Here is a 22,952-nt window from a genome sequence, read left to right on the forward strand (position 1 = left end):
AAAATAAAAAACATAACTCAAAAAGATATCTGTGCCCCTTGTTTGTGGCAACATTATTTACAATAGTTAAGATATGGGGGTTAATTTCCAATATATATAGAGTGCTCATACAACTCAACAAAAGGAAGACAAAGAACCCAATAAAAAATGGGCAGAGGAACTAAATAGACACCTCTCCAAACAGGACATACAAATGGCCAAGAGACATATGAAGAAATGCTCAACATCACTAATCATCAGAGAGATGCAAATTAAAACAACAATGAGGTATCACCTCACACCTGTCAGAATGTCCGCCATCAACAAATCATCAAACAAGTGTTGACGAGGGTGTGGAGGAAAGGGGTCTCTAGTACACTGTTGGTGGGAATGCAGACTGGTGCAGCCACTATGGAAAACAATATGGTGTTACCTCAAAAAATTAAAAATTGAACTTCCATTTGACCCAGTGACCCCACTTCCAGGAATATATCCTAAGAAGCCTGAAACACCAATCAGAAAGAATATATGTACCCCCATGTTCATAGCAGCACTATTTACAATAGCCAAGATCTGGAAACAGCCCAAAAGCCCATCAGTAGACGAATGGATCAAAAAGCTGTGGTACATATACACAATGGAGTACTATGCAGCTGTAAGAAAGAAAGATCTCTTATCCTTTGATATGACATGGAGGGAACCTGGAAAGTATTATCCTAAGTGAAACAAGCCAAACAGAGAAAGACAAGTATCATATGATCTCACTTATTTGTGGAATATAATGAACATAACAGTCTGAGGAATGGGGTAGTCCCAGAGACGTGGAAGTGGGGCACAGACTGACCATCCCTAGAAGAGAGGGTGGTAAGGGAGAAATAAACCACAGAACTTATATGCATGTGTGCATGAACAGTGGACATGGACAACAAAGCTGGGGACAGGGCGGGGAGGGATGGAAAGGGGGGAATCAGTAGGGGGAAAAGGAGAAATATCTGTAACAAAAATAAATTAATTAATTAAATTTAAAAAATGGTTAAGATATGGAAACAAATTAGGTGTCCATAGATGGCAACATCCTCACTACCCTGCCTTTATTCAACTGTCTAGTTGAATAAAGAAGATGTGGTACATAGATACAGTGGAATATTAGCCATAAAAAAGAATGAAATCGTACCATTTACAACACCACGGAGGGGACCTACAGGGAATTATGCTAAATGAGATAAATCAGACAAATACTATATGATCTCACTTATAGGTTAAACAAACAAACAAAAAAAACCCACACACATTAAGCTCATAGGTACAGAGAATAGATTGGTGGTTGCCATAGGGGGTGTGGGATTGGTGAAATGGGTCCTGTCATAGCCCTCCCAGGTTCCAGGGCTCCTGTCCCTGCTTGAGATGCATCCAGCACCCCCCCTTGCCCCTCACCTAAATGGCAACATCCTCACTGCCCTGCCCTTCCCCTTTCATTTCAAGATATACTGTTTGCTGCTCGAGTTGAGCTTCCCCACTGCCTATCCAGGGAACTTCCTTTCCTCCAACACTCTTGCCCGTGGGCAGCATTGTGATCCCCGAGAACAACGAGCACCCTGGGCTTCCTGACCAGTTCCTTGCCAGAAAGAATTCTTGCAGCTCAATTCCCTTGCATTGTCCATGCTTCACCTCTCAGCTACTACACTGCCCAACAGAACTTCCCACCATGCAGACATGTTCTGCCACAGGCCCCACATGTCTCTGAGCCCTGAAAATGTGGCCAGTGTGCCTGTGGAATTGAAATTTGCAATTTATTTAAATTGAATGAAATTTAACTTTAACTTTTTTTTTTCTTCTATCCTCACTCAAGGACATTTTTCCATTTTTTGTTCAGATAGAGTGGGAGGGAGAGAAAGAGAGAGAAACATCGATGTGAAAGGGACACATCGAGTGGCTGCCACCCGCACGACCCACCAGGGCCGAGGACAAACTGCAACTGAGGTATGTGCCCTTAGCGGGAACCGAACCTGGGTCTCTCTGGACCGCAGGCCGCCGCTCTAACCGCTGAGCCAAACCGGCCAGGGCATAAACTGAATAAAATTTAAATGGCCACGTGGCTGCACAGCTAGTAGCTACTATATTGGACAGCTCACCTTTAGAGCATATGAAAGTAAATCCTAATGTTCTTATTTATTTAAGTAATTGAGGTGAAAATCACATAATAAAACATTCACCATTTAAAAAATATGTTCGTATTGATGTTTTAGAGAGAGAGATAGAAACATTGATGCAAGAGAGAAATATCTATCAGCTGCCTACTGCACGTCCCCCACCAGGAACCAAGGCCACAACCCCGCCATGTGCCCTGACTGGGAATTGACAGGACCTCCCAGTCCATGGACAACACTCAATTCACTGAGCCACCCCAGCCAGGCAAACATTCACCATTTTAAAGCTAACAAATCTGTGGCATTTTTTATACATTCATCACCCCCCCAAAAGAAACCCCATCTCCCTTAGCAGTCACTCCCCATCCCCCTCCCCAGCCCCTGACAACCACGAACCTACTTCCTGTGTCTCTGGATTTGCCTGTTCTGGACATTTCACATCAATGGAATCACACACTATGTGGCCTTTTGTGTCTGGCTTCTCTTGCTGAGCATAATGTTTTCAAGGTTCATCCACATGTAGTGTGCGTGTGTCAGCTCTTCTCTCCTTTTCATGGCTGAGTAATATCCTATTGTGTGGAGGGACCACATTGTATGTATCCATTCATCCATTGATTTTTGCACCATTTATGTTCCTTTTGTCTTTGATCGTGAACTCATGTAATGCCCTGTCCTAGTTGATTTATTTTTATACAGTGGTGTTTAGAAGGCAGAGCACTGCAGAATCACCACAACCAGTGACATTTAGGGTCCACTTCAGAAAATCATAGAATAGAAGTCATTGACTTCTAAAGTAAATAAAACACTCCTTTTTCTCTCTTGACTCTGGTGTTCATTTGATCCTCCACATTTTCATAGTTTTGTGGGTCCAGTAAAGCAACATCAGGCCAGGCAGCAGTAGCTCTGGTTGTATTCTGTGTTTGTTTTCAGGCCTAACCTTTGGCAAGTCTGAATGTCCTTCTCTCTTTCCCTTTTAGAGGGTGCTGGTCCAGGCAACGGGCTCAGCTTCCAAAGGGGCCCAGATGCAGCCAATCTCTCTCCCCAGAATCCAGCAGGTACCACAGCAGGTAACCACAGCACAGGTGACATGGGACATGTTAGCACTTAGCGATCTGGACCCCTGTCTGAATTATGCATTCTTTTTTTTTTTTTATCCTCACCCGAGGACATTTTTCCATCTTTTGTTCAGGTAGAGCGGGAGGGAGAGAGAGGAACAGAGAGAGAGAGAGAGAGAAACATCGATGTGAAAGGAACACATCGAGTGGCTGCCACCCGCACAACTGACCAGGGCCGGGGACAAACTGCAACCGAGGTACGCACCCTTAGCGGGAACCAAACCCGGGTCTCTCAGGACCGCAGGTCAACACTCTAACCGCTGAGCCAAACTGGCCAGGGCTAATTATGCATTCTTTTCTGTCATTGCTGTTTCTTCTTTGACATCTTCAGTTCCTTACCAGAAGGTTCTTTGGAAGCTATGTTTTAAAAAAATATTTCATGTCAAACAGTTTTCCCGCAAGCCAAGACAGCTGGTGATCTTTCATTCATTCAGAAATTCAATGTGTGGGACGCCAGCCAGCCCCTCGATAGAGCTCTGGGTGCCGAGGTAGACACATGAACAGATAGTGATGGTTCTGGTTTGGAGAAACATGGAACCTCCTGGGGAAGCAAACCCCTCCGTAGGCAAGTGTTATACCCTCAGGTGAGAGCCATGACCGAGGGAGCACCTTCTTATGAAATTAAATTATCTGGGAAGAAAGCTTAAAAGTGTGTGCTCACCCACCAAACAGCAGCACAGACCATCAGCTCAAACAGTCAGTGGGATCTAGGACAACGGTCAGCAAACCTTTTCTGGAAAAGGCCAAAAGGGTTTTTTTTTTTTGGCTTTGCAGACCAGGCAGTGTGGCACCAACACTCAACTCTGCCTTGTCTCCAAAAGCAGCCATAGATGTAAAAGGAGGAGCCTGGCTGTGTGCCAGTAAAACTTATTTACAAAAACAGGCAAGCCAGACCTGGCCCCAGGGCTGGCTCATGGCTCTGCAAGATGCTGAATTAAAATTAATGCAGGCTCCTGCCTGAAAAGGACCATGAGTGAAATGCAGAGACATGAGAGAATACACCTTTCTTCAGGGGTTCCTGCTCAGATGAATAGTATGTGTAGAGGGGTTTGTTTGTGTCAGTGAGAACCAGGAGAGGCTTGAGGAGTCAGGGGAGAAGCAAAGATTCTGAGCAGGTCTAGAAGGGAATTCTACCTCCTCGAGGGAGGGGAGATCAAGACCAATGTCACGATTCCAGAACCTTCCCCTCTTTGGGGCTGGGCCTGCACCATCTCTTTCTCTCTGGGCAGCACAGACTTGCAAGGTGACTGGTGCATTTCACTCGGTCCCCTAAGGCAAGGCCCACTCAGCATGGTAACCCTTGGACTCCTCACTATATGCTGTTACTCCATGGGTGAGCGTGTATGAGTGTGTACTGTTTTGGGTTGTCCTCAGAGGTGGGAATCAGCTCCACACACAGGCCTAGAAAGAGGTCACAGTGGAACCCAGCCCTCAATTTTGTTACTCTACAATGAGGCTGAATTAGGCATTGGTTAAGGTTCCCTCTGGTGAGATTCTGAAGTCCTCCATACAGAACTCGGGGCCTCCACCACCAGGGCTAGCATCCTTCAGGGGCCGTTAGCTGAGGTGCTGGGCTGACAGGGACCAGGTAGGGCTGTACTGGAGTCCTCCCATCTTCCTTTTCTATATCTCCCACTCCAGGCCCATCATTTCTTCCAGTTCAGCTCAGACCTTCACAGTCTCCCCATTGTGGCTCCCAGGACCCCTGCCCTTCTGCTGGGGAGGGACACCAGGGCCACCCTAAAAGAGAATGGGGGGAGGGGTCATGTAGAGTGTGACCAGCTTGAGCCCTCTGCCCTGCCTTTGGGTGTGAGTGATAGGCCTAACACTCAAAGGTTGGCATTCTGCCCACAACTCTGGTTTCCCCTGTCCAGCATCACCAGCCCTTCTACCCAGTGGCTAGTGGGCCCCAGGGCCTGTCCCAGCTCTGCTCTGCAGTTTTGCTCCCAGCTGTCAACTGGGCTCCTTCCCTCAGAGAACAGGCGCCATTGACTTGGCTTCCCTTGTGCACAGCAGTGGAGCAGTGACTGTTCCATTCCATTCCTGCTTGGCCTTTCCAGGGCTGTCTCTCCTAGTTTTTTTCCAGACGTGCCAACTATAATGCAGTACTTAATGCTCATAAAAGGCAATCAAAGTTATTTTCAGCTTGAATAATAGAAAATCATGAACAAGTACACTATACTGTGCGTAACACGAAATATCTGATGTTTCAGGTGCAGCCCGTGCAGCACGTGTACCCAGCCCAAGTGCAGTATGTGGAAGGTGGAGATGCTGTCTACACGAATGGAGCCTTGTACGTGGGTTTCCCTCCCCTCAGAAGGGTCCTCACAGACAACTTTAGGCCATGTCTGGAACCTTCCTTTATGACTCTCCCACCTTTGGCCATTTGGGGATGTGTTTGCACAAAGTCTCTTCCTCATCCTTTGAGTGATATGTTGGAATCATTTTTATGGTATTAGGCCATCACAGCCTTGTGGAGATTTCAGAATTCACACATCTTTATAGCTTTTACTTCTAGAAAAGGCAGTCTTAAAAAAAAAAGACAGACCCTATTCAGTCTTCACAGTCCAGAAACCACTTCTATCCCTGCTTTCTCCTCTTGGCCTTTGTTAACTTCTGGCTTTTTTTTTTTTTTAATCCTCACCCAAGGACATTTTTGGATATTTTGTTCAGATAGAGTGGGAGGGAGAGACAGAGAGAGAGAAACATCGACACGAAAGGGACACATCAAGTGGCTGCCACCCGCACAACCCAACCAGGGCCTGGGACAAACCGCAACTGAGGTACATGCCCTTGGCGGGAACCGAACTCAGGTCTCTCTGGACCGCAGGCCGACGCTCTACTGCTGAGCCATACCGGCCAGGGCACAACTTGATTTTTTTTTAAATATTTTTTTCTTTATTGATTTCAGAGAGAGAGGAAGGGAGGGGGAGAGTGAGATAGAAACATTGATGAGAGAGAACATCGATTGGCCGCCTCCTGCATGCCCCTCACTGGGGATCAGGCCCACAAACTGGGCATGTACCCTGACTGGGAATTGACCTCTTGGTGCATGGGTCGACCTCTTGGTGCATGGGTCGATGCTCAACCACTGAGCCACACCAGCTGGGCAATACAACTTGATTTTTTATTTGTCAGGGACTTATAGGGGTTTCTGCTTGTGAACTATGTGGTGCTTGGGGCAGAAAATGACACATTTCTCAGGAAGCTCACTGTGCTTGAGACATAGGTCCTTTTGCTCATTTGATTTTGACAACACCCCTTTGAAAGTTCAGGGATCAAGCATGAAGGGTGTGGTTGTGGTTAAAGAACTGTGTGAGCTTTTACAGCACAACACTGAAGGTTCTAATGCATACACAGATGCACGTGAGCACATGTAAAACCCATGACATCTGAGCACGGTATGTAGGTTGTACCAGTGTCAACTTTCTGGGTTTGATTGTACTACAGTTATCTATGATGTCACTTGGAGGACAGAATGGGAGTGCACACCTCCCAGAGGTCAGGGCCACCCTGCTACCCAGAGGGGCCTTCCCTCAGGATGGGTTACCACCATTTAGTCACCCCCAAGGGAAAATTGTTACCAACTGCCTTTTACTATGGTCAGTGTTACTGGAGTAGAACTTAAAAATTTAAGGGATGACATGCATAGTTAGTTAAACATTTGATCCAGATGTTAAAGGAGTATTAGACAAGTTCTTGATATATCTTAAAAATTTCTTTTTATTATGCAATTTTATTTTTTTAACCTTTTTTTTAAATAGAATCATAGACTTACAGGAAGTTACAAAATTTGTCCACAGAGTCCTAAGTACCCTTCACTCAGTCTCCCCCAGTGGTGACATCTTCTATGACTGTAGGACAATACTAGGAAAGTGACTGGGATGAGATTATTAACTAGCCAATGTGCCTTATTCAGTTTCACCAGTCTTGATGCATTTGTGTGTGTGCGCACACACACATGTGTAGTTCTGTGCAGTTTTTTCTCATGCATAAATTTCATGTAGCTGTTATAAGACACAGAATTGTTCCATCTCCGTGAAGAAGCTCCCTCACATGACTCCTTTATACTTAGACTTTTTAAATGATTAGTTTTTGATGAGTCAGCCTGTGATCCTGAATATTTTCAGAGATGATTGCTTTGAACTCTGTGCTGCATGGGCATTTGGTGTCTGACTTACCCTATATGTTCAGTCTTGTCAGGCTTCCACTGTGACATGAAGGTTTGCAGGATTCCTTCAAGACTCAGAGGAGGCACCTTCTCTCTTTCTGACAGGCGGGCAGCCTATGCCTATAATCCCGAGCCTCCAATGTATGCCACAAGCAGCGCAGCATCTTACTTCGAGGCTCCAGGAGACGCCCAGGTGACCGTGGCAGGCTCCTCTCCGCCATCGGTCCCCTCCCACAGCATGGTGGGCATCACTATGGATGTCGGGGGGAGCCCCATCATTTCCAGCACAGGTGCCTATCTCATCCATGGGGGGATGGACAGCACCAGACACTCCTTGGCCCACACCTCCCGGTCATCACCAGCAACGGTATGTACTAGGCTCTCAGGGCAACAGGTTAGACCCTGAATAGACTGGCAGCAGAAGCAGTGACAGTGAGTAGAAGGCAGCCTAGAGCCCTGGGATAGAGCTCTGCTGGCATCAGCCAGGCCCTGTGACCTGAGGCTACTCTCAGCCTCTTTGAACCTCAGTTCCTCCACTGGTTTAAAAAAAAGGGGTAAATCATCCATCATGGGCTACTGTGAATATTGCATATTTGTAAAAAAAAAAAAAAAAAAGAAAGAAAACTCCATATTTGTAGATGCTGCTGCTGCTGCTCTGCTGCTGGTGATGTCATCATTATTATCAGACTCTTAGAGGCTTAGGTCAGTCCATCCATATGAAACTAGACTGAACTAAACAAGAGGAAATTTCTCTTAAGAACTCTGCCAAATTGCATCCTGTCTAAAACAATACCTGCTTTAAAAACTTAACTTTCAAAACTCTAGTTTCCATATTTACTTTTATTTTTAAATTAATACAGAGTAAAATTGACTTTTTGGGGTGGATAGCCCTGAGTTTTGACACACATGCAGGTTTGTGTAACTACTGCCGTGGCCAGGATCCAGATGGTTGTCTCGCCCTAAACTCCCTCCTGGTATTTGCAGTCAGGACCTCCCTTCACACACAAGCCCTGCCATTGATCCTTTCTTCATCACTGTAGGTTTGTTTTTCTGGGGCTGTTGTATGAACAAAATCATTCATTAGTGATCTTTTGAGTTCGGCTTCTTTTGTGGCGCCTTTGAGATCCAGTCAAGTTGTTGCATGAGCCAATATTTTCTCCTTCCTGACTGAGTAGTATTCCTGCTTATTCATTCACCAGTTGAGGGCATTTGGGGGAGGTTTACAGTTTGGGGCAATTATGAATAAAATAGCTGTCAGTCCTCACCTACAGGTTTTTGTATGGACATATGTTTTCCTTTCTTTTGAGTAAATACCTACAAGTGGATTGCTGGCTAATACGGTAAGTGTGTGTTTAACTATCAGAGATCACCAACGGTTTTCGCAAGTGGTTGTACCATTTCACATTCCCCACAACGATGTGTAAGAGTTCCTGTTGTTCCACTCCTCGCCAGCACTCCCTGTTGTCAGCATTTTTCATTTTAGCCATTCTAGTAGGTGTGTACTGGTATCTCATTGTGGTTGTAATTTGCATTTTCTTAATTGCTAATGATGGTAAGCAGCTTTTCACATGCTCATTTGCCTTTTGTATATGCTCTTTGGTGATGTTTCGGTTCTAGTCATTTGCCTGTTTTTAAACTGGGTTGTTTTCTTACTGTTGAATTTTGAAAATTCTTTATATGTTCTTTATATAATAAATCCCATTAGATATGCAATTTGCAAATATTTTCTCCCAGTTTTTATAGTGTCTTTTCATTCTCTTAAGAGTGTCATTTGCAGAGAAAAAAGAAGGTTTTTTTGGTCAAATCTAATTTATCAATTTTTCTGTTTTGAAAAGATCATGCTTTTGATGTCATGCCTAAGAACTCTTTACCTCTTCCCAGGTCATAAATTTTTTTCTGTTTTCTTTGAAAAAGTTTATAGTTTTACATTTTACAGTTAGATCTGCTTCATTTTGAGTTAAGTTTTGTATAAGATACAAGGTTTAGGTCAAGGTTTATTTTTATGCATATGAAGCCACCAGTGGTTCCAGCATCATTTATTGAAAAGACTATCCTTCCTCCATTGGATTGCTTTTGCACCTTTGTCAAAAATCAATTGGCCGTGTGTGTATTTGTTTCAGGACATTCTGGTCTGTTTCATTGATCTGTTTGCCTGTTCCTTTTCAGTACCATGGTCTCATATAGTGAGTGGTTCTTCCAAATTTATTCTTCTTCAGTATTATATAAGCTGTTTATGTAAATTTAGAATTTTCTTTTTAAAAAATTTCTAGTAAGATTTTGATTAAACAGCACTAAACCTGTAGATCAATTTGGGGGAGAATTGAGCTGGGGTTTCTAGTCCATGAACATGGTATGCTTTTTCATTCACTTAGGTCTTCTTTGATTTCTTTCATCAGCATTTTGTAATTTTTAGCATGCAGATAGATCTTCTACACATTCTGTTAGGTTTATACTTAAGTATGTCATGTTTTTGGAGCTATTGCAAGTAGTATTAATTTATTTTTTCTTTTTTAAACCAAGCTCTGGCCAGTTTCATTAAAGAAAAATTTTGCATGACTGATTTGCTTTTCACCAGTATGTTTGGCATGCTTTAAATGATATCAGAATCACCTAGATCAATGATAGTCAGTGTGCATACTCTAGCATTTTCCACACGCTGTGCCCAATTTAATGTTGCCACTGTAGTGTTGGACACCAGTCTTGGCCAACATGACATAGGACTCTATTTCAGAGTTCCTCAAGGCTGGACAGTTGTTGGCAAGGATGACCAGTTTCGCTTTTCTGATCACCTTCAGAGTCTACTTGTACCCCAGCACATACTTTACTCTTTTCATAACAAGTTGGAGCCTAGAGTTGATCAACTCCAGCAACTTCCATCATCTTTGCAGTCACCATCTTCCTGCCTAAAGTGCAGGACAGCCCCCAACCTAGAACATACAGAGCAGTGGTATTAATTTTTAATTTCAGTTTCTTTTTTTTTTTTTTTTTGTATTCTCACCCGAGGACATTTTTTTGATATTTTGTTCAGATAGAGTGGGAGGGATAGAGAGAGAGAGAAACATCGACGTGAAAGGGACACATCGAGTAGTTGCCACCCGCACAACCCAACCAGGGCCGGGGACACACTGCAACTGAGGTACGTGCCCTTAGCGGGAACCGAACCTGGGTCTCTCAGGACCGCAGGCTGACGCTCTAACCGCTGAGCCCAACCGGCCAGGGCTAATTTCAGTTTCTAACTGTCCATTGTTCGTATGTAAAAATACGGTTGATTTTGGGCTGTTGTCCTTGTGTCCTGCAACCTTGCGAAACTCATTTTTTCGTTCTAAGAGTTTTTTGTTGTCTGTCAATAGGAACAATTATATGTATTCCTTTCCACCCTGGATGATTTTTATTTCTTTTTTTGCCTTTTTACACTGGCTAGAATGCCTTTAACTATGTTGAATAGGAGTGGTGAGTGTGGACATCCTTGCCTTGTTCACAGTCTTAGGAGAAAATCTCTTCGTCTTTTATTGCTAAGAATGATGTTAGCTGCAGGTTTTCATAAGTGCCCTATTTCAGGTTGAAGAAGTTTGATTCCATTCCTAGTTTTGACCATCCATTTTACCATAAATGGATGTTGAGTTTTGTCAAATGCTTTTTCTTCATTGATATGGTCATTAGTTTTTTTTTCTTCTTAGTCTGTTTATAAATGGATTATATTGATTGATTTTCAATGAGAAAAGAACTTCCTATTTTGGTGTTGGGCCTAATCTCCTGAACTACGTAGAAGGTTGTGGTCTAGCCTCATCCCTGTTCTTTTCAGGGTGTTTTGGCGTCACCCTGACATGAGGTAGGCCCCCTGAGTCTTGCTGTCCTCTCTCTTTCTATGTCCAGAGTGTTCCCCAGAACCTGGCTTTGAGGACAAGTATGAAGAGAAGTCACTTGCTTTCTAGAATCTGCAATGTATGGGGCAGGGCCTACTGCTCAATCTGAGGAGCCCTAGCTTATGCCTCACCTCTCTTAATTTTCTCCATGCTATCAGCTCAGCAGGGGCTAGGAGGTCACAGGGACCAGACAAGCTTATCTCTCAGGACTGGCTAGGTGTACCCAAGTTTAGAGCTATTGGTGATCAGAAAGCATTTCTCACCATGCTATGTTAACTTTAATGGATATGGCCCTGGCCAGTTTGGCTCAGCGGTTAGAGCGTCAGCCTGTGGTCTGGAGAGACCCGGGTTCGGTTCCCGCTAAGGGCACGTACTTCGGTTGCAATTTGTCCCCGGCCCTGGTTGGTTGTGCGGGTGGCAGCCACTCGATGTGTCCCTTCACGTCGATGTTTCTCTCTCTCTCTCCCTTCCTCTCTCTCCCTCCCACTCTATCTGTGCAAAAAATGGAAAAATATCCTCAGGTGAGGATAAAAAAAATAAAAATAAAAAACTTTCATGGATATGGTAGGCTCAGCTTTATCAAACTGCATCAATTTATAATATAGAATACTGTATACTAGAATTGCAGGAAACAAACTTACTGAAAAATAGCAGCATTCTCTCTGATCCACACCCTCTTGGTTGAGGCAAATGTGTCGCTCAGACCCTGGGCCAATGACTACTGTGGTTTGTTGTCTGGGTTGCTTTTGAGGAATCAAGTTTTTAAATCAGCTGGAAATCCATGAATGGGCTGTGTTTTGACACACATCCCCATAAAAGCCTCTAGGAAGTGATCATCTCAGATGAGAATCTGATCCCTAACTCTGCCTGCTCTGTGTTGTTTATCGGCTTGGTTTTGGCATGGGAACATCTCACAGGGAGGCAGCAGAGATCTGACGGACTTTTTGGAAGCCACAAACAGAAATGACCCTGAGGCTGCACCAGAAATAAAATACGGCTCCAGTGTTTGTCATCTGACGTCTGCCAATTCTTTCATGTTAGAGTTATGGGACTTGAAGTTAATTACGAAAAAGGAGCATGAAGACAAGAACAAATCATTACCTGTACCCTCAATGAGTGATTTCAGACTTTTGGTGACAAATTTCCTTGAGTCTTTATTTCTGATTAAATTCTCATCAGTATTATAAATCTTTTTTAAAATATATTTTTTGAGTTTATTTGAGCCAGACAGATAACATGCCAGGAAGCAAGGTCTCAGATGCTCCCAGTAGTATTATAATTCTTAAGAGTAAATGGCCCAAATGGTGAGTTTTTTATAAAAGCATTTTTCTGTTGCACTTTGTGTTTTTTTAAACTACATGGAACAGAGATACTTAACCGAGAGGTTTGCTTTTGTCATTTCAGCCCAGGTCAAACCTCCTTGACACAACCCAGAGTAAAGTGCCCAGGGTGCCAAATTTAAGGAGGGTTTCACCTCCAGGGACCATGACCCTACCCTAGTACGATCTTGAGCATGAGCACTCCTTAAGTTTGTTGCCTTGTTGGCCCCACCCCAGTCTTCGCCCAGTATGGAGACTTATATGCCTCTGGCCTAATCAGATTTTTGTACAGCAACCATGTATATTACTTACATAACTTTAAAATGCTTAATAAGCAAAATAAAAATGGCAAACAGATTTTAAATGCCCCATTTCCCTAGTCAGCTTCCCTCTCTCACCCCAGCAGTGAGCCCACTATTCCGTTCTTTCTACCTGGCCCCTAACTGCAAGGTGGTTCCTTTCTCCAGGCATAAATTTCTGTGATTTATGTCCCTGGCTCAAAATTCCAGTTGTGCTGCTTTCCTTCTTTTAAAATGCTCACCATTTTTCTTTCTTTCTTCTCTTTCTTTTGGTACGTGCCCCTAGTGGGAACCAAACCCAGGACTCTCTGGTCCACAGGCCGATGCTCTAGCCGCTGAGCCAAACCAGCCAGGGCTCACCATTTTCTTTAAAGATCCAAAGGGGTTGCTTCTGCAACATCTAAACCTTTATTTTCTCCTTTTATGGTCATGTAAGTAAGCTATGTTTTAGGATGAAAGGTTAGCTACAGCAGGTTTCTGTCCTTGTCCCCGCTTTTCCCTAGTTTTTCCAAGGAACATCCCTGCCCCTTCCCACTTCTAGCCCCAGGAGGCATGGTCTGGAAATTGAATTAGGGCAGACCCAGCCTGGAGAAGCAGGTGTTTCTTCAACAGTGGTCATTGCTGGCCTTTGTAGGGGCGACCCCTGTCTGGCTAGTCCTTTTAACAAGGTTATGGTGTAAATGGAATGGCCACTGGGGCAGACACTAATGAACTTGAGGAGAAGTAACCAACACCTTCCATTAGAAGGCATGAATATAGTACTTAAGTCAGGTTAAATCTTGCTAGGATTATACATGAAAGGAAAGGGTTTTTTTTGTTTGTTTGTTTTTTTAATCCTCACCCGAGGATATTTTTCCATTTTTTGTACAGATAGAATGGGAGGGGGAGAGAGAGAGAAACATCGACGTGAAGGGACACATCGAGTGGCTGCCACCCGCACGACCAACCAGGGCCGGGGACAAACTGCAACCGAAGTACATGCCCTTAGCGGGAACCGAACCCAGGTCTCTCCGGACCGCAGGCCGACGCTCTAACCGCTGAGCCAAACTGGCCAGGGCAGGGTTTTTAAATTTTTTTAAATAATTGGCTAAGTTTAATATACTTGGGAGCTTTAAAACATGTCTGCTATCTGCTATTACGTTAGGTTCTTAAGACACTGTATCTTTGATCACAAGTACTTATACACTTTCTGTCCTCCATCCTAATGAGTCCTTAAAGCAGTCCCAGGTTTGGTTCCCACTAGGGGCATGCACCACCACCACCACCACCAAATAATAATAATAATAATAATTCGTGTGACAGAAACAAATGATATTGAATGGCCAGTGAAAAGGCCTATGTGCTGCATTGTACCAAGTCAAAATTAAAGATTACGCTCCTGATAAGTCAAGAAATAGATGCATAAGCATATACATAATACCAAAGTGTGAAGGAGATTAGCAGAAGGTCAAAAAACAAATGATTTTAGGGAAAGCTGCCCGGGCCTGGGGTGGCTCTTTAGTGCTATTTGACATGTGGGCCTGCACATGTGGCATTTAAGTGATATTTTTATTTTAAAACACGGTGAACATCTTGGGATGTTCCACTGTACATTAAATTAATTTTATGTATCAATGGACTTGTTTAAATTCTATTTAATAGCTATGGATTTTTAAAGATGGTCTGACACAGGAAATCTTAATTTCTGTTCTTTTCTTTTCCTCTATACTCATAACACCACGATTTTTGGCAGTCAGCCTTAAATATGTCCAGCAGACCTGTGGATGTCCCTAGGATCCCATAAGGGGCTCCACGAAGTCAAAACTTCATAATAATACTAAGCCATCAGTTGCCGTTTCCCCTGTGTCATCACTTACACTGATTGTGCAAAATCAACTCCCTTGAAACAGATGGGCACAAATTAAGGCAGGAATCAAGGCAGAGGCATCAAACTTTCCTGGAAGTCACTGTATCCTTCACCATCATATTTCCAGTAAGAAAGAAAAAGATAAGAGAGCCCTGGCCGGTTTGGCTCAGCGGTTGGAGCGTCCGCCTGCGGTCCGGAGAGACCCGGGTTCGGTTCCGGCTAAGGGCATGTACCTCGGTTGCAGTTTGACCCCGGCCCTGGTTGGTCGTGCGGGTGGCAGCCACTCAATGTGTCTCTTTCACATCGATGTTTCCCTCTCTCTCTCTACCTCTCTCTCCCTCCCACTCCATCTGTACAAAAAATGGAAAAATGTCCTCGAGTGAGGATAAAAAAGAAAAAGATAAGAGAAATAAAATACCAAATACCAGTTTTACTTAAGAATGTCCTTAATGAAGTAGTAAGAAAGTATTAATTGTATTAAATATCAATCCTTGAGTACACTTTTTTTTGTTTTTGGGGTTTTTTTTTGCATTTATCTTTAGATAGAGTGGGAGGTAGAAAGAGAGAAACATCGATATGAGAGAGACACTTCAAGTGGCTGCCACCCACACAACCCCAACCGGGGCTGGGGACAAACTGCAACCAAATATATGCCCTTAGCGGGAACGAACCCGGGACTCTCTGGTCCATGGGCCATCGCTCTAACCACTGAGCCAAACTGGCCAGGGCGAGTACACATCTTTTTAATATTCTATGTGACAAACAGTTCTGCTGTATGCCAATGTACAGTGACTATCTCGAGGAAAAGCTCCTATGCAATGAGTTGTGAGCAGAACTAGCCACTTTTTTCATGAAATGTCATTTTTGCTTGAAAGAATAACAGAGAAATTGTGATTATTCAGACTCAGAGATGTGACAGACATTTTCTCAAAAATAAATGGTGTAAACCCGGTGTATCCATGAAAACAACTGACAGATTTTATTGCCAGTACATTTTCAACCAAAAAAAAAAAAGAAAAAAAAGAAGCCCTGGCCAGTTTGGCTCAGCGGTTAGAGTGTCGGCCTGCGGTCCGGAGAGACCTGGGTTCGGTTCCCGCTAAGGGCACGTACTTCGGTTGCAGTTTGTCCCCGGCCCTGGTTGGTCGTGCGGGTGGCAGCCACTCGATGTGTCCCTTCACGTCGATGTTTCTCTCTCTCTCTCTCCCTTCCTCTCTCTCCCTCCCATTCTATCTGTACAAAAAATGGAAAAATATCCTCGGGTGAGGATCAAACAAACAAAAAAAAAAAAAGAAGAAGAAAGAAAGAGATAATTTTGAAAAACTGGGTATCTTTCCAATGAGATTGGTAGTGATATTAACAAATGTGCTTTTTGTAAATATTATGTAATGAAATGTGTCAACATTTGGAAGATCTGCAAACTCAGTGGACATTTCACATAAATGGAATCACACACTGTGTAGCACTTTGTGTCTGGCTCCTCTCACTGAGAGATGTTTTCAGGGTCCATCCATATTGTAGCCCGTGTCAGTACTTCATTCCTTTTTATGGCTGAGTACTACTCCAGGGTGTGGATGGACCACACTGTGTTTATCCATTCATCTGTGATTGATATTTGGACTTGTCCCCTTTTTTTGCCATTATTAATAATGCTGCTGTGAACATTTGTGTACAAGTTTTTATTTAAACACCTGTTTTCAGTTCTTTTGAATACATACCCAAGAGTGGAATTGCTGGGTCATATGGTTTAACTGGGTTTATGTTTAACTTTTTGAGGAAACGCCATACTGTTTTCCATAGCAGCTGCATCATTTGACATTCCACCTACAATGTATAAGGGGTCCAGTTTCTACACATTTTTTTCCCCAACACTTGTTATCTTTCTTTTTCCTTTTTTAGCCATATTGGTGGGTGTGAAGTAGTATCTCATTGTGGTTTTAGTTTGTATTTCCCTAATGATTAATGATGTTGAGCATCTTTTCAGTTGCTTATTGGAGACATGTCTATTGAAGCCCTTTGCCATTTTTAGTTGGGTTGTCATTGAATTGTGAGAGTTCTTTTTATATTCTAAATATAAGACCTTATCCAGATACATGATTTACTAATACATTCTCCCGTCTGTGGGTTGTCCTTTCACTCTCTTAATAGTGTCCTTTGATACACAAAAGTTTTTAATTTTGATAAAGTCCAGTTTATCTTTAATTTTATTTTTTGTTGTTTGTGCTTTTGATGCCATATCTAAGAATCCATTGCCAAATCCAAGGTCATGAAGAAAACTTTGTTTTACATGATTACCTGATGTTTTTCTCTAGGTGTTTTATAGTTTCATTCCTTCATTTAGTTCTTTGATCCATTTTGAGTTGACTTTTGTATATGATGTGAGTAAGTGGGGGTCTAGCTTAATTCTTTTGCATGTGGCTGTGCAGGTATCCCAGCACCATTTGTTGAAAACTTTATTCTTTCTCCATTGAATGGTCTTGTCACCTTCGTAAAAAATCAATTGCCCATAGATGTATGGGATTATTTCTAGAGTCTCAGTTCTGTCCCATTGATCTGCATGTCTATTCTTATCTCAGTACTATGCTGTGTGTTGGTTACTATAACTTTTTGTCCTGATTGAGTGGGAGGGCGGAAGGGGAAGAGAGAGAAACATCTATGTGAGAGGCACACATAGATTGGTTGCCTCCCGCATGACCCCAGCCAGGGGCAGGGATCAAACCGCAAGTGAGGTCCGTGCCCTTGACCAGAATTGAACTTCCACTCTTTGGTCTGACGGGCCGATGCTCTAACCACTGGGCAAAACTGGCCATGGCAGTTACTGTAACTTTGTATTCAGTTTGAAATTGGTAAGTGTGAGTCTTCCAACTTTGTTCTTCTTTTTCAAGACTGTGTTTGGCTATTTGGGGTCTCTTGCAATGCCATATGAATTTTAGGATCAATTTGTCCATTTCTGAAAGGCAGTTAGAAGTTTAATAGAGAATTTTGATAGGGATTGCATTGATCTGTAGATCAGTTTGGAGAGTTTTGCCATGTTAACAATATTGTCTTTCAATCTACAAACATGAGGTACCTTTCTGTTTCTTTTAGTCATCTTTAGTTTCTTTCAACAGGGTTTTATAGTTTTTATTGTACAAGTATTTCACCTCCTTGGTTAAACTTGTTCTTAGGGATTTATTTTCTTTTTTTTATCCTCACCCGAGGACATTTTTCCATTTTTTGTTCAGCGGGAGGGAGAGAGAGGAAGAGAGAGAGAGAGAAACATCGATGTGAAGGGACACATCGAGTGGCTGCCACCCGCACGACCACCCAGGGCCGGGGACAAACTGCAACCAAGGTACGTGCCCTTAGCGGGAACCGAACCCGGGTCTCTCTGTACCGCAGGCCGACGCTCCAACCACTGAGCCAAACCGGCCAGGGCAGTATTTATTTTCTTTAATGCTATTATAAATGGGATTGTTTTCTTAATTTCCTTTTCACATTGTTCATTGCTTAGAAATATAACTGATTTTTGTATGTTGATCTTGTATCCTGCAACTTTTGTGAATTCAGTAATGAGCGCTAATTGTTTTTAGTGGATCCTTTAAGATTTTTTTTAGTGGATCCTTTAAGATCATGGTATCTGCAATATAGATAGTTTCATTTCTTCCTTTCCCATTTGGGTGCCTTTTATTTGTTATTGTTGTCTAATTGCCCTGACCAGAACTTTTGGTACAGTGTTGAATAGAAATGGCAAGAGTAGACATAAACAGCGGTGGTCAAAAGAAGTGATGGGCCCTGGCCAGTGTGGCTCAGTTGGTTAGAGCATTGTACCATACACTGAAAGGTTGTGGCACTTCAGATTCCCGGTCAGGGCACATACCCAGGGTTCAATCCCTGGTCAGGGTGTGTACAGGAGGCAACTGATCGATGTTTCTCTCTTTCTCTCTCTCTCTCCTTTCTTCTCTCTAAAACCAATGGGAAATGTATCTTGGGTGAGGATTAAAAAAAAAAAAATAGAAGTGATGGGTGAAGCAGTATCCCTCTAGTTCCTGAACCCAGTCCAGCTGTACTTTAGGGAATACGCGTTCAGCCTGTTTTTTGCAGAAGCGCCACTGAATGAAGTCTTTGCTTCTCCTGGTATTTGAGGACAGACAGCGTATGCTTTAAGTTCATTTCCTTTCATTGCAGTTCTCTGCCTATCGTGGGCCTAAGCAGAGTTGACATTTCCATTTTCCATGTACAAGTCAAGGTCAAATTCGGCATGCACAAACTTGGTAGCCACACATAATTGGGTGTTTCTTCCTTTGCTTAGACCTGTGACACCACCTAAGCTCCTCGCCTCCATGAGATCCTTATAACCCAACTGAGAAGCCCCTTCACCTAGGAAGGCCTCCCTGATAGCTTCACATGACTTTCCCCTGTGACTCCATTCTCATTGTCGTATAACCCTCTTTGCACAGCTCATGCCTCATAAATATTCAGGAGCTTATCTCTGTGACATGTCCAGTGACTCCAGGGTCCTTTGCCTCTGATGGCAAGGCCTGGGTTTTTGGCCTCATTGGTATTTTCCTGAAGCATCCAGGAGAGAGACCCTGGATTTGTGACAGGACAGGCTGGCCAGGAAGTCAGTGTCACCAACTGTCCTTGGGCTCTGTTGGTTATCTTATTCTCCCTAGCAACAGATGACATGTATGGGGAGCAGCAGGTGATTATTCTGCTGACTTTGCTTAAACTTGAACTTATGCAGCGACTAAGTGTTCATGTTGTGCATGTGCACATGCAAATATTGTGTTCCACTTAATAGCCAGTGTTCACATCATAACTTCATCTGCTGCTTGTACTCCATGGGCTCCTGGGTTCATCTGCATGTAACAAAGTAACATTCCTGGCTATGGCTTCAACTCACAACTTAACCCATCTCCCATGCCTGCGTCAAGCCTTATTTTTATTTTGTAGGCGCTTGAATCATTATTTGGATATTAATAAAAACAAATCTTGGCTGATGCTAACCATCTGATTTCCCTTTTTTTTTTTTTTCCATTTTGTTTTGTTTTGTTTTCGCACACATTTTCTTTAGCTTGAAATGGCGATCGAAAACCTCCAAAAAAGCGAAGGGATCACATCACACAAAAGCGGTTTACTCAACAGTCATGTAAGTGTGTGTCGCCTGGTGGTCTGCCCCAATGTGCACGTACCTGCGTGAGCATTTCAAAAAGAATGAAGGAAATGACATGATACCTTTAAAATGTTGAAAGGGAGAGAAAAGCCAGCCTAATGTTCTATAGGCAGCAAAAATATCCTATAGTGTAAGGAGAATGGAGGCAAGTTCTTCATTCCTAAAGGTAGATGATCAAGAGTACCTACCTCTTTGGAGGCATGTTATGGGGATTAGAGTATTTAATACACGTGACATGCTTCCAGCAATGCCTGGCAGATCACAAGCATTATAAATACAGTTAATACTAAAACAAGCAGCAGTAACAAAGGATGACACAGGATAGGGAATGCCATAAAGTTTCTTAGCTAAGTTTCCTGTGATCAGCTTTTTGAAGAAGAAAAAAAAAGTAATTTGATAAAAATGCAAAGCATCTCATTCCTACTGATTGGGCTTTGTAAAATCTTTCTCCTTCACTTGCCTCTTGAGGAAAACTGTGATCATGGATCCCATGCCAGGAGGTGGCAAATGTCTTTGTCTCTGGGCAGCTTCATGGGGCAAGACAGAGGAAGTGACGATTCAGAGTCTCTATTTCCTGGGACAGTTAAGAAGGAAAGCTCTGGTCTCCTCACATTCCTCCCTTCCCTCTGCTCCTACAAATGCTGTCAGTTCAGCTTTATGTGTAACTGAAATATGAATGTAAAACAGCCCACTGAAGTTAGAATGTGCTTCTCAAGCACTTAGGTTGGGATTTGACCCCAAATCTTTTTAATTCTCTTGAGAATTAAAACATCAAGAAAAAGAAGTCCCCTGTAGTCGATCACAATCCTAAATGAACCCATCAAGACTTTCGTCCCGGTGAAGTGTTGCTTGAAAGGCAGTGGTTCTGGGGCAGAGCCCAGCTAGAGAAGGCCCCAAAACTTCTGGGTTTATAGGTTGGCACTGGCATGGCCAGCTGCTCCAGCTGCACACGTGATGAGGTTCTGTATTCCTCAGCCTCAGAGGCTGGTCACTAGAAGGAATAGCAGACTCACACCAGTTGTCTCAAAGGAAAAACACAAGACCATCAGGCCCCTCCAGAGTACTCTGCCCTCCCCCCACCCGCCCAAGGTAGGTGGGTTGTGGCCACCCTAATGTCCATCACTGCTGGACAAAGTCACCTTGTGGACATATCTGGGGAGGAAAATCTTCACTGAGTGCTTGGAGGGAAGGACACTTAGCCCCACCCCTGTCAAAATCAGAGTGCACCAGGTAGAAGTCTGCAGAATGATAGTCTGTTCAACTGGGACAGGTGTTCTTCAGTTGTTAAGCAGACATATGTGACCACGTCACAGCCTGTGGACCATGGAGAGAGCCCTGTGAGGAAGGCAGGATAGGGGTGAAGACCCCAGCAGGCAGCATGTGTGTCCATGGGAAATTTGAAATGTCTTGGGAAATGCATGAGCAGCTGGTTTGGCTGCAGGGCTGCTTCTGGCTTTCTAACACTTTCCTTTTAAAAGGCAGACTTTCCTGGGTGCTTCCAGCCAGTTTACATTCCTGAGTTGACTTCTTTTTTTTTTTATCCTCACCTGAGGACATTTCCCCATTTTTTTGTTCAGATAGAGTGGGAGGGAGAAAGAGGAAGAGAGAGAGAGAGAGAGAGAGAGAGAGAGAGAGAGAGAGAAACATTGACGTGAAAGGGACACGTTGAGTGGCTGCCACCCACATGACCAACTAGGGCTGGGGACAATCTGCAGCCGAGGTACGCGCCCTTAGCGGGAACCAAACCCGGGTCTCTCTGGACCGCAGGCCAGTGCTCTAACTGTTGAGCCAAACTGGCCAGGGCCTGAATTGACTTTCAGAGCAGGAAATCTCCTCATGTTTGTGTTCTCCCTGATGATCTGTGGTTGAGCCTCCTCCCCTCAAGAGTTGTGAGATTCAGGAGCTGGGCCTTGGCGATTTGGAGTCAAAGGGAATAGACAGAAGATCTTTCTAAAGAGTTGACCGTGCACACTGGGTGGAACCCCCTGGACCTGTCCTTGCAGATTGAGAGCGGGAAAAAGGGGAGAGGTAAAGAGTGTGGCCTGCCTTATAGATGGGCAGTGTGTCCTGTTGGCACCTGTCATAGTCTCAGCTGGCTGAGGCTGCCCTCTGGCCAGCTGGCCACACTTGTGACAGTTGTCATCATAACTGCCTACAGCTAAGATAGCTTTAGTGTTGGGCAACGTGGACCACAGTCCCCAATCTTTTGTCAGCCCAACCGCAGAGCAGATGTGCCTGGCTGGGGTGGGGGGGGTACCCTGTCACAGTGTCCCCCCAGCATCGGGGCTATGGGAGCAAAAGGAACAAGAACTCACTCCAGGAAGATTAAACTGTGAGGGCAGGAGCTCAGCAGGTGTGAGAAAACCTGCCTGGACAAACCTAAGTCTCCCCACAACCCAGAGCAGAGGTTTACCTTTGGAACTGTTACTGTCTTCCGCGGCACTTGGTTCCTTCCCAGTGCACTGTCTTGGGGTGGGGGTGGGTGGTGATGCCCAGAGCCTGAGAAGGCTGGACAGCACCTTCCAGACCCAGCGATGTTAGAGTCCTCCAGAGCTTCCCGTGTTACTTTTGGGGGCCCAGACCCAGGGGTCTGCTGGTTGAAGGAACCTCACAGCCTGATGTGGAAATCCTGCAGGAAGTGGGCCTCACGTGAGCAGTCTCTAAAATAGGGGTAGCTGTGATTTGATGGCATGAGAACAAGGGATAGCTGTTTCAGAGGAAGGAGGTGATGAAGCTGGCACTGGGGATGAAAGCACCTTCACCCATTGGGGTGTCACTGTGTCCTCTTCATTGTCATGTCTGACCTGAGGAAGCCTCAGTCCAGGTCCCCAGCCAAGAGTTGGAAGTGCCAGGCTCCTCCCAGAGCCACCACCCTACTGTCCCTCAGATCCCAGCTCAAGAAGCCCCTCCCCATTTCAACCCTCCCTGACTCAGGGATCCCACAGAATGTTCACCAAGTCACTGTCATAGGGAAATGGCCACTGTCTACTAAAATGAACTCTTATTTCCAAACCCTGCTTTTAGATTAATTGTATTCAGACTATATGACCTTTTAATCAAG

The 22,952-nt window shown here is 44.0% G+C and overlaps 1 protein-coding gene across 2 annotated transcripts in view; it reads left to right on the top strand.

The window, feature by feature from the left end:
- Positions 1-22,952, top strand: part of RFX2 (regulatory factor X2) — a 95,957-nt gene that overhangs the window by 49,043 nt on the left and 23,962 nt on the right. For both annotated transcript variants that reach the window (XM_036240348.1, XM_036240349.1), the window contains exons 3-6: positions 3,104-3,193; positions 5,455-5,534; positions 7,518-7,779; positions 19,793-19,867. In XM_036240348.1, coding sequence (XP_036096241.1) covers positions 3,104-3,193; positions 5,455-5,534; positions 7,518-7,779; positions 19,793-19,867 — 507 coding nt within the window. The remainder of the gene's footprint in view (positions 1-3,103; positions 3,194-5,454; positions 5,535-7,517; positions 7,780-19,792; positions 19,868-22,952) is intronic.

This window comes from Molossus molossus, unplaced genomic scaffold (assembly GCF_014108415.1).
Source record: "Molossus molossus isolate mMolMol1 unplaced genomic scaffold, mMolMol1.p scaffold_m16_p_4, whole genome shotgun sequence".
Classification (NCBI taxonomy): domain Eukaryota; kingdom Metazoa; phylum Chordata; class Mammalia; order Chiroptera; family Molossidae; genus Molossus; species Molossus molossus.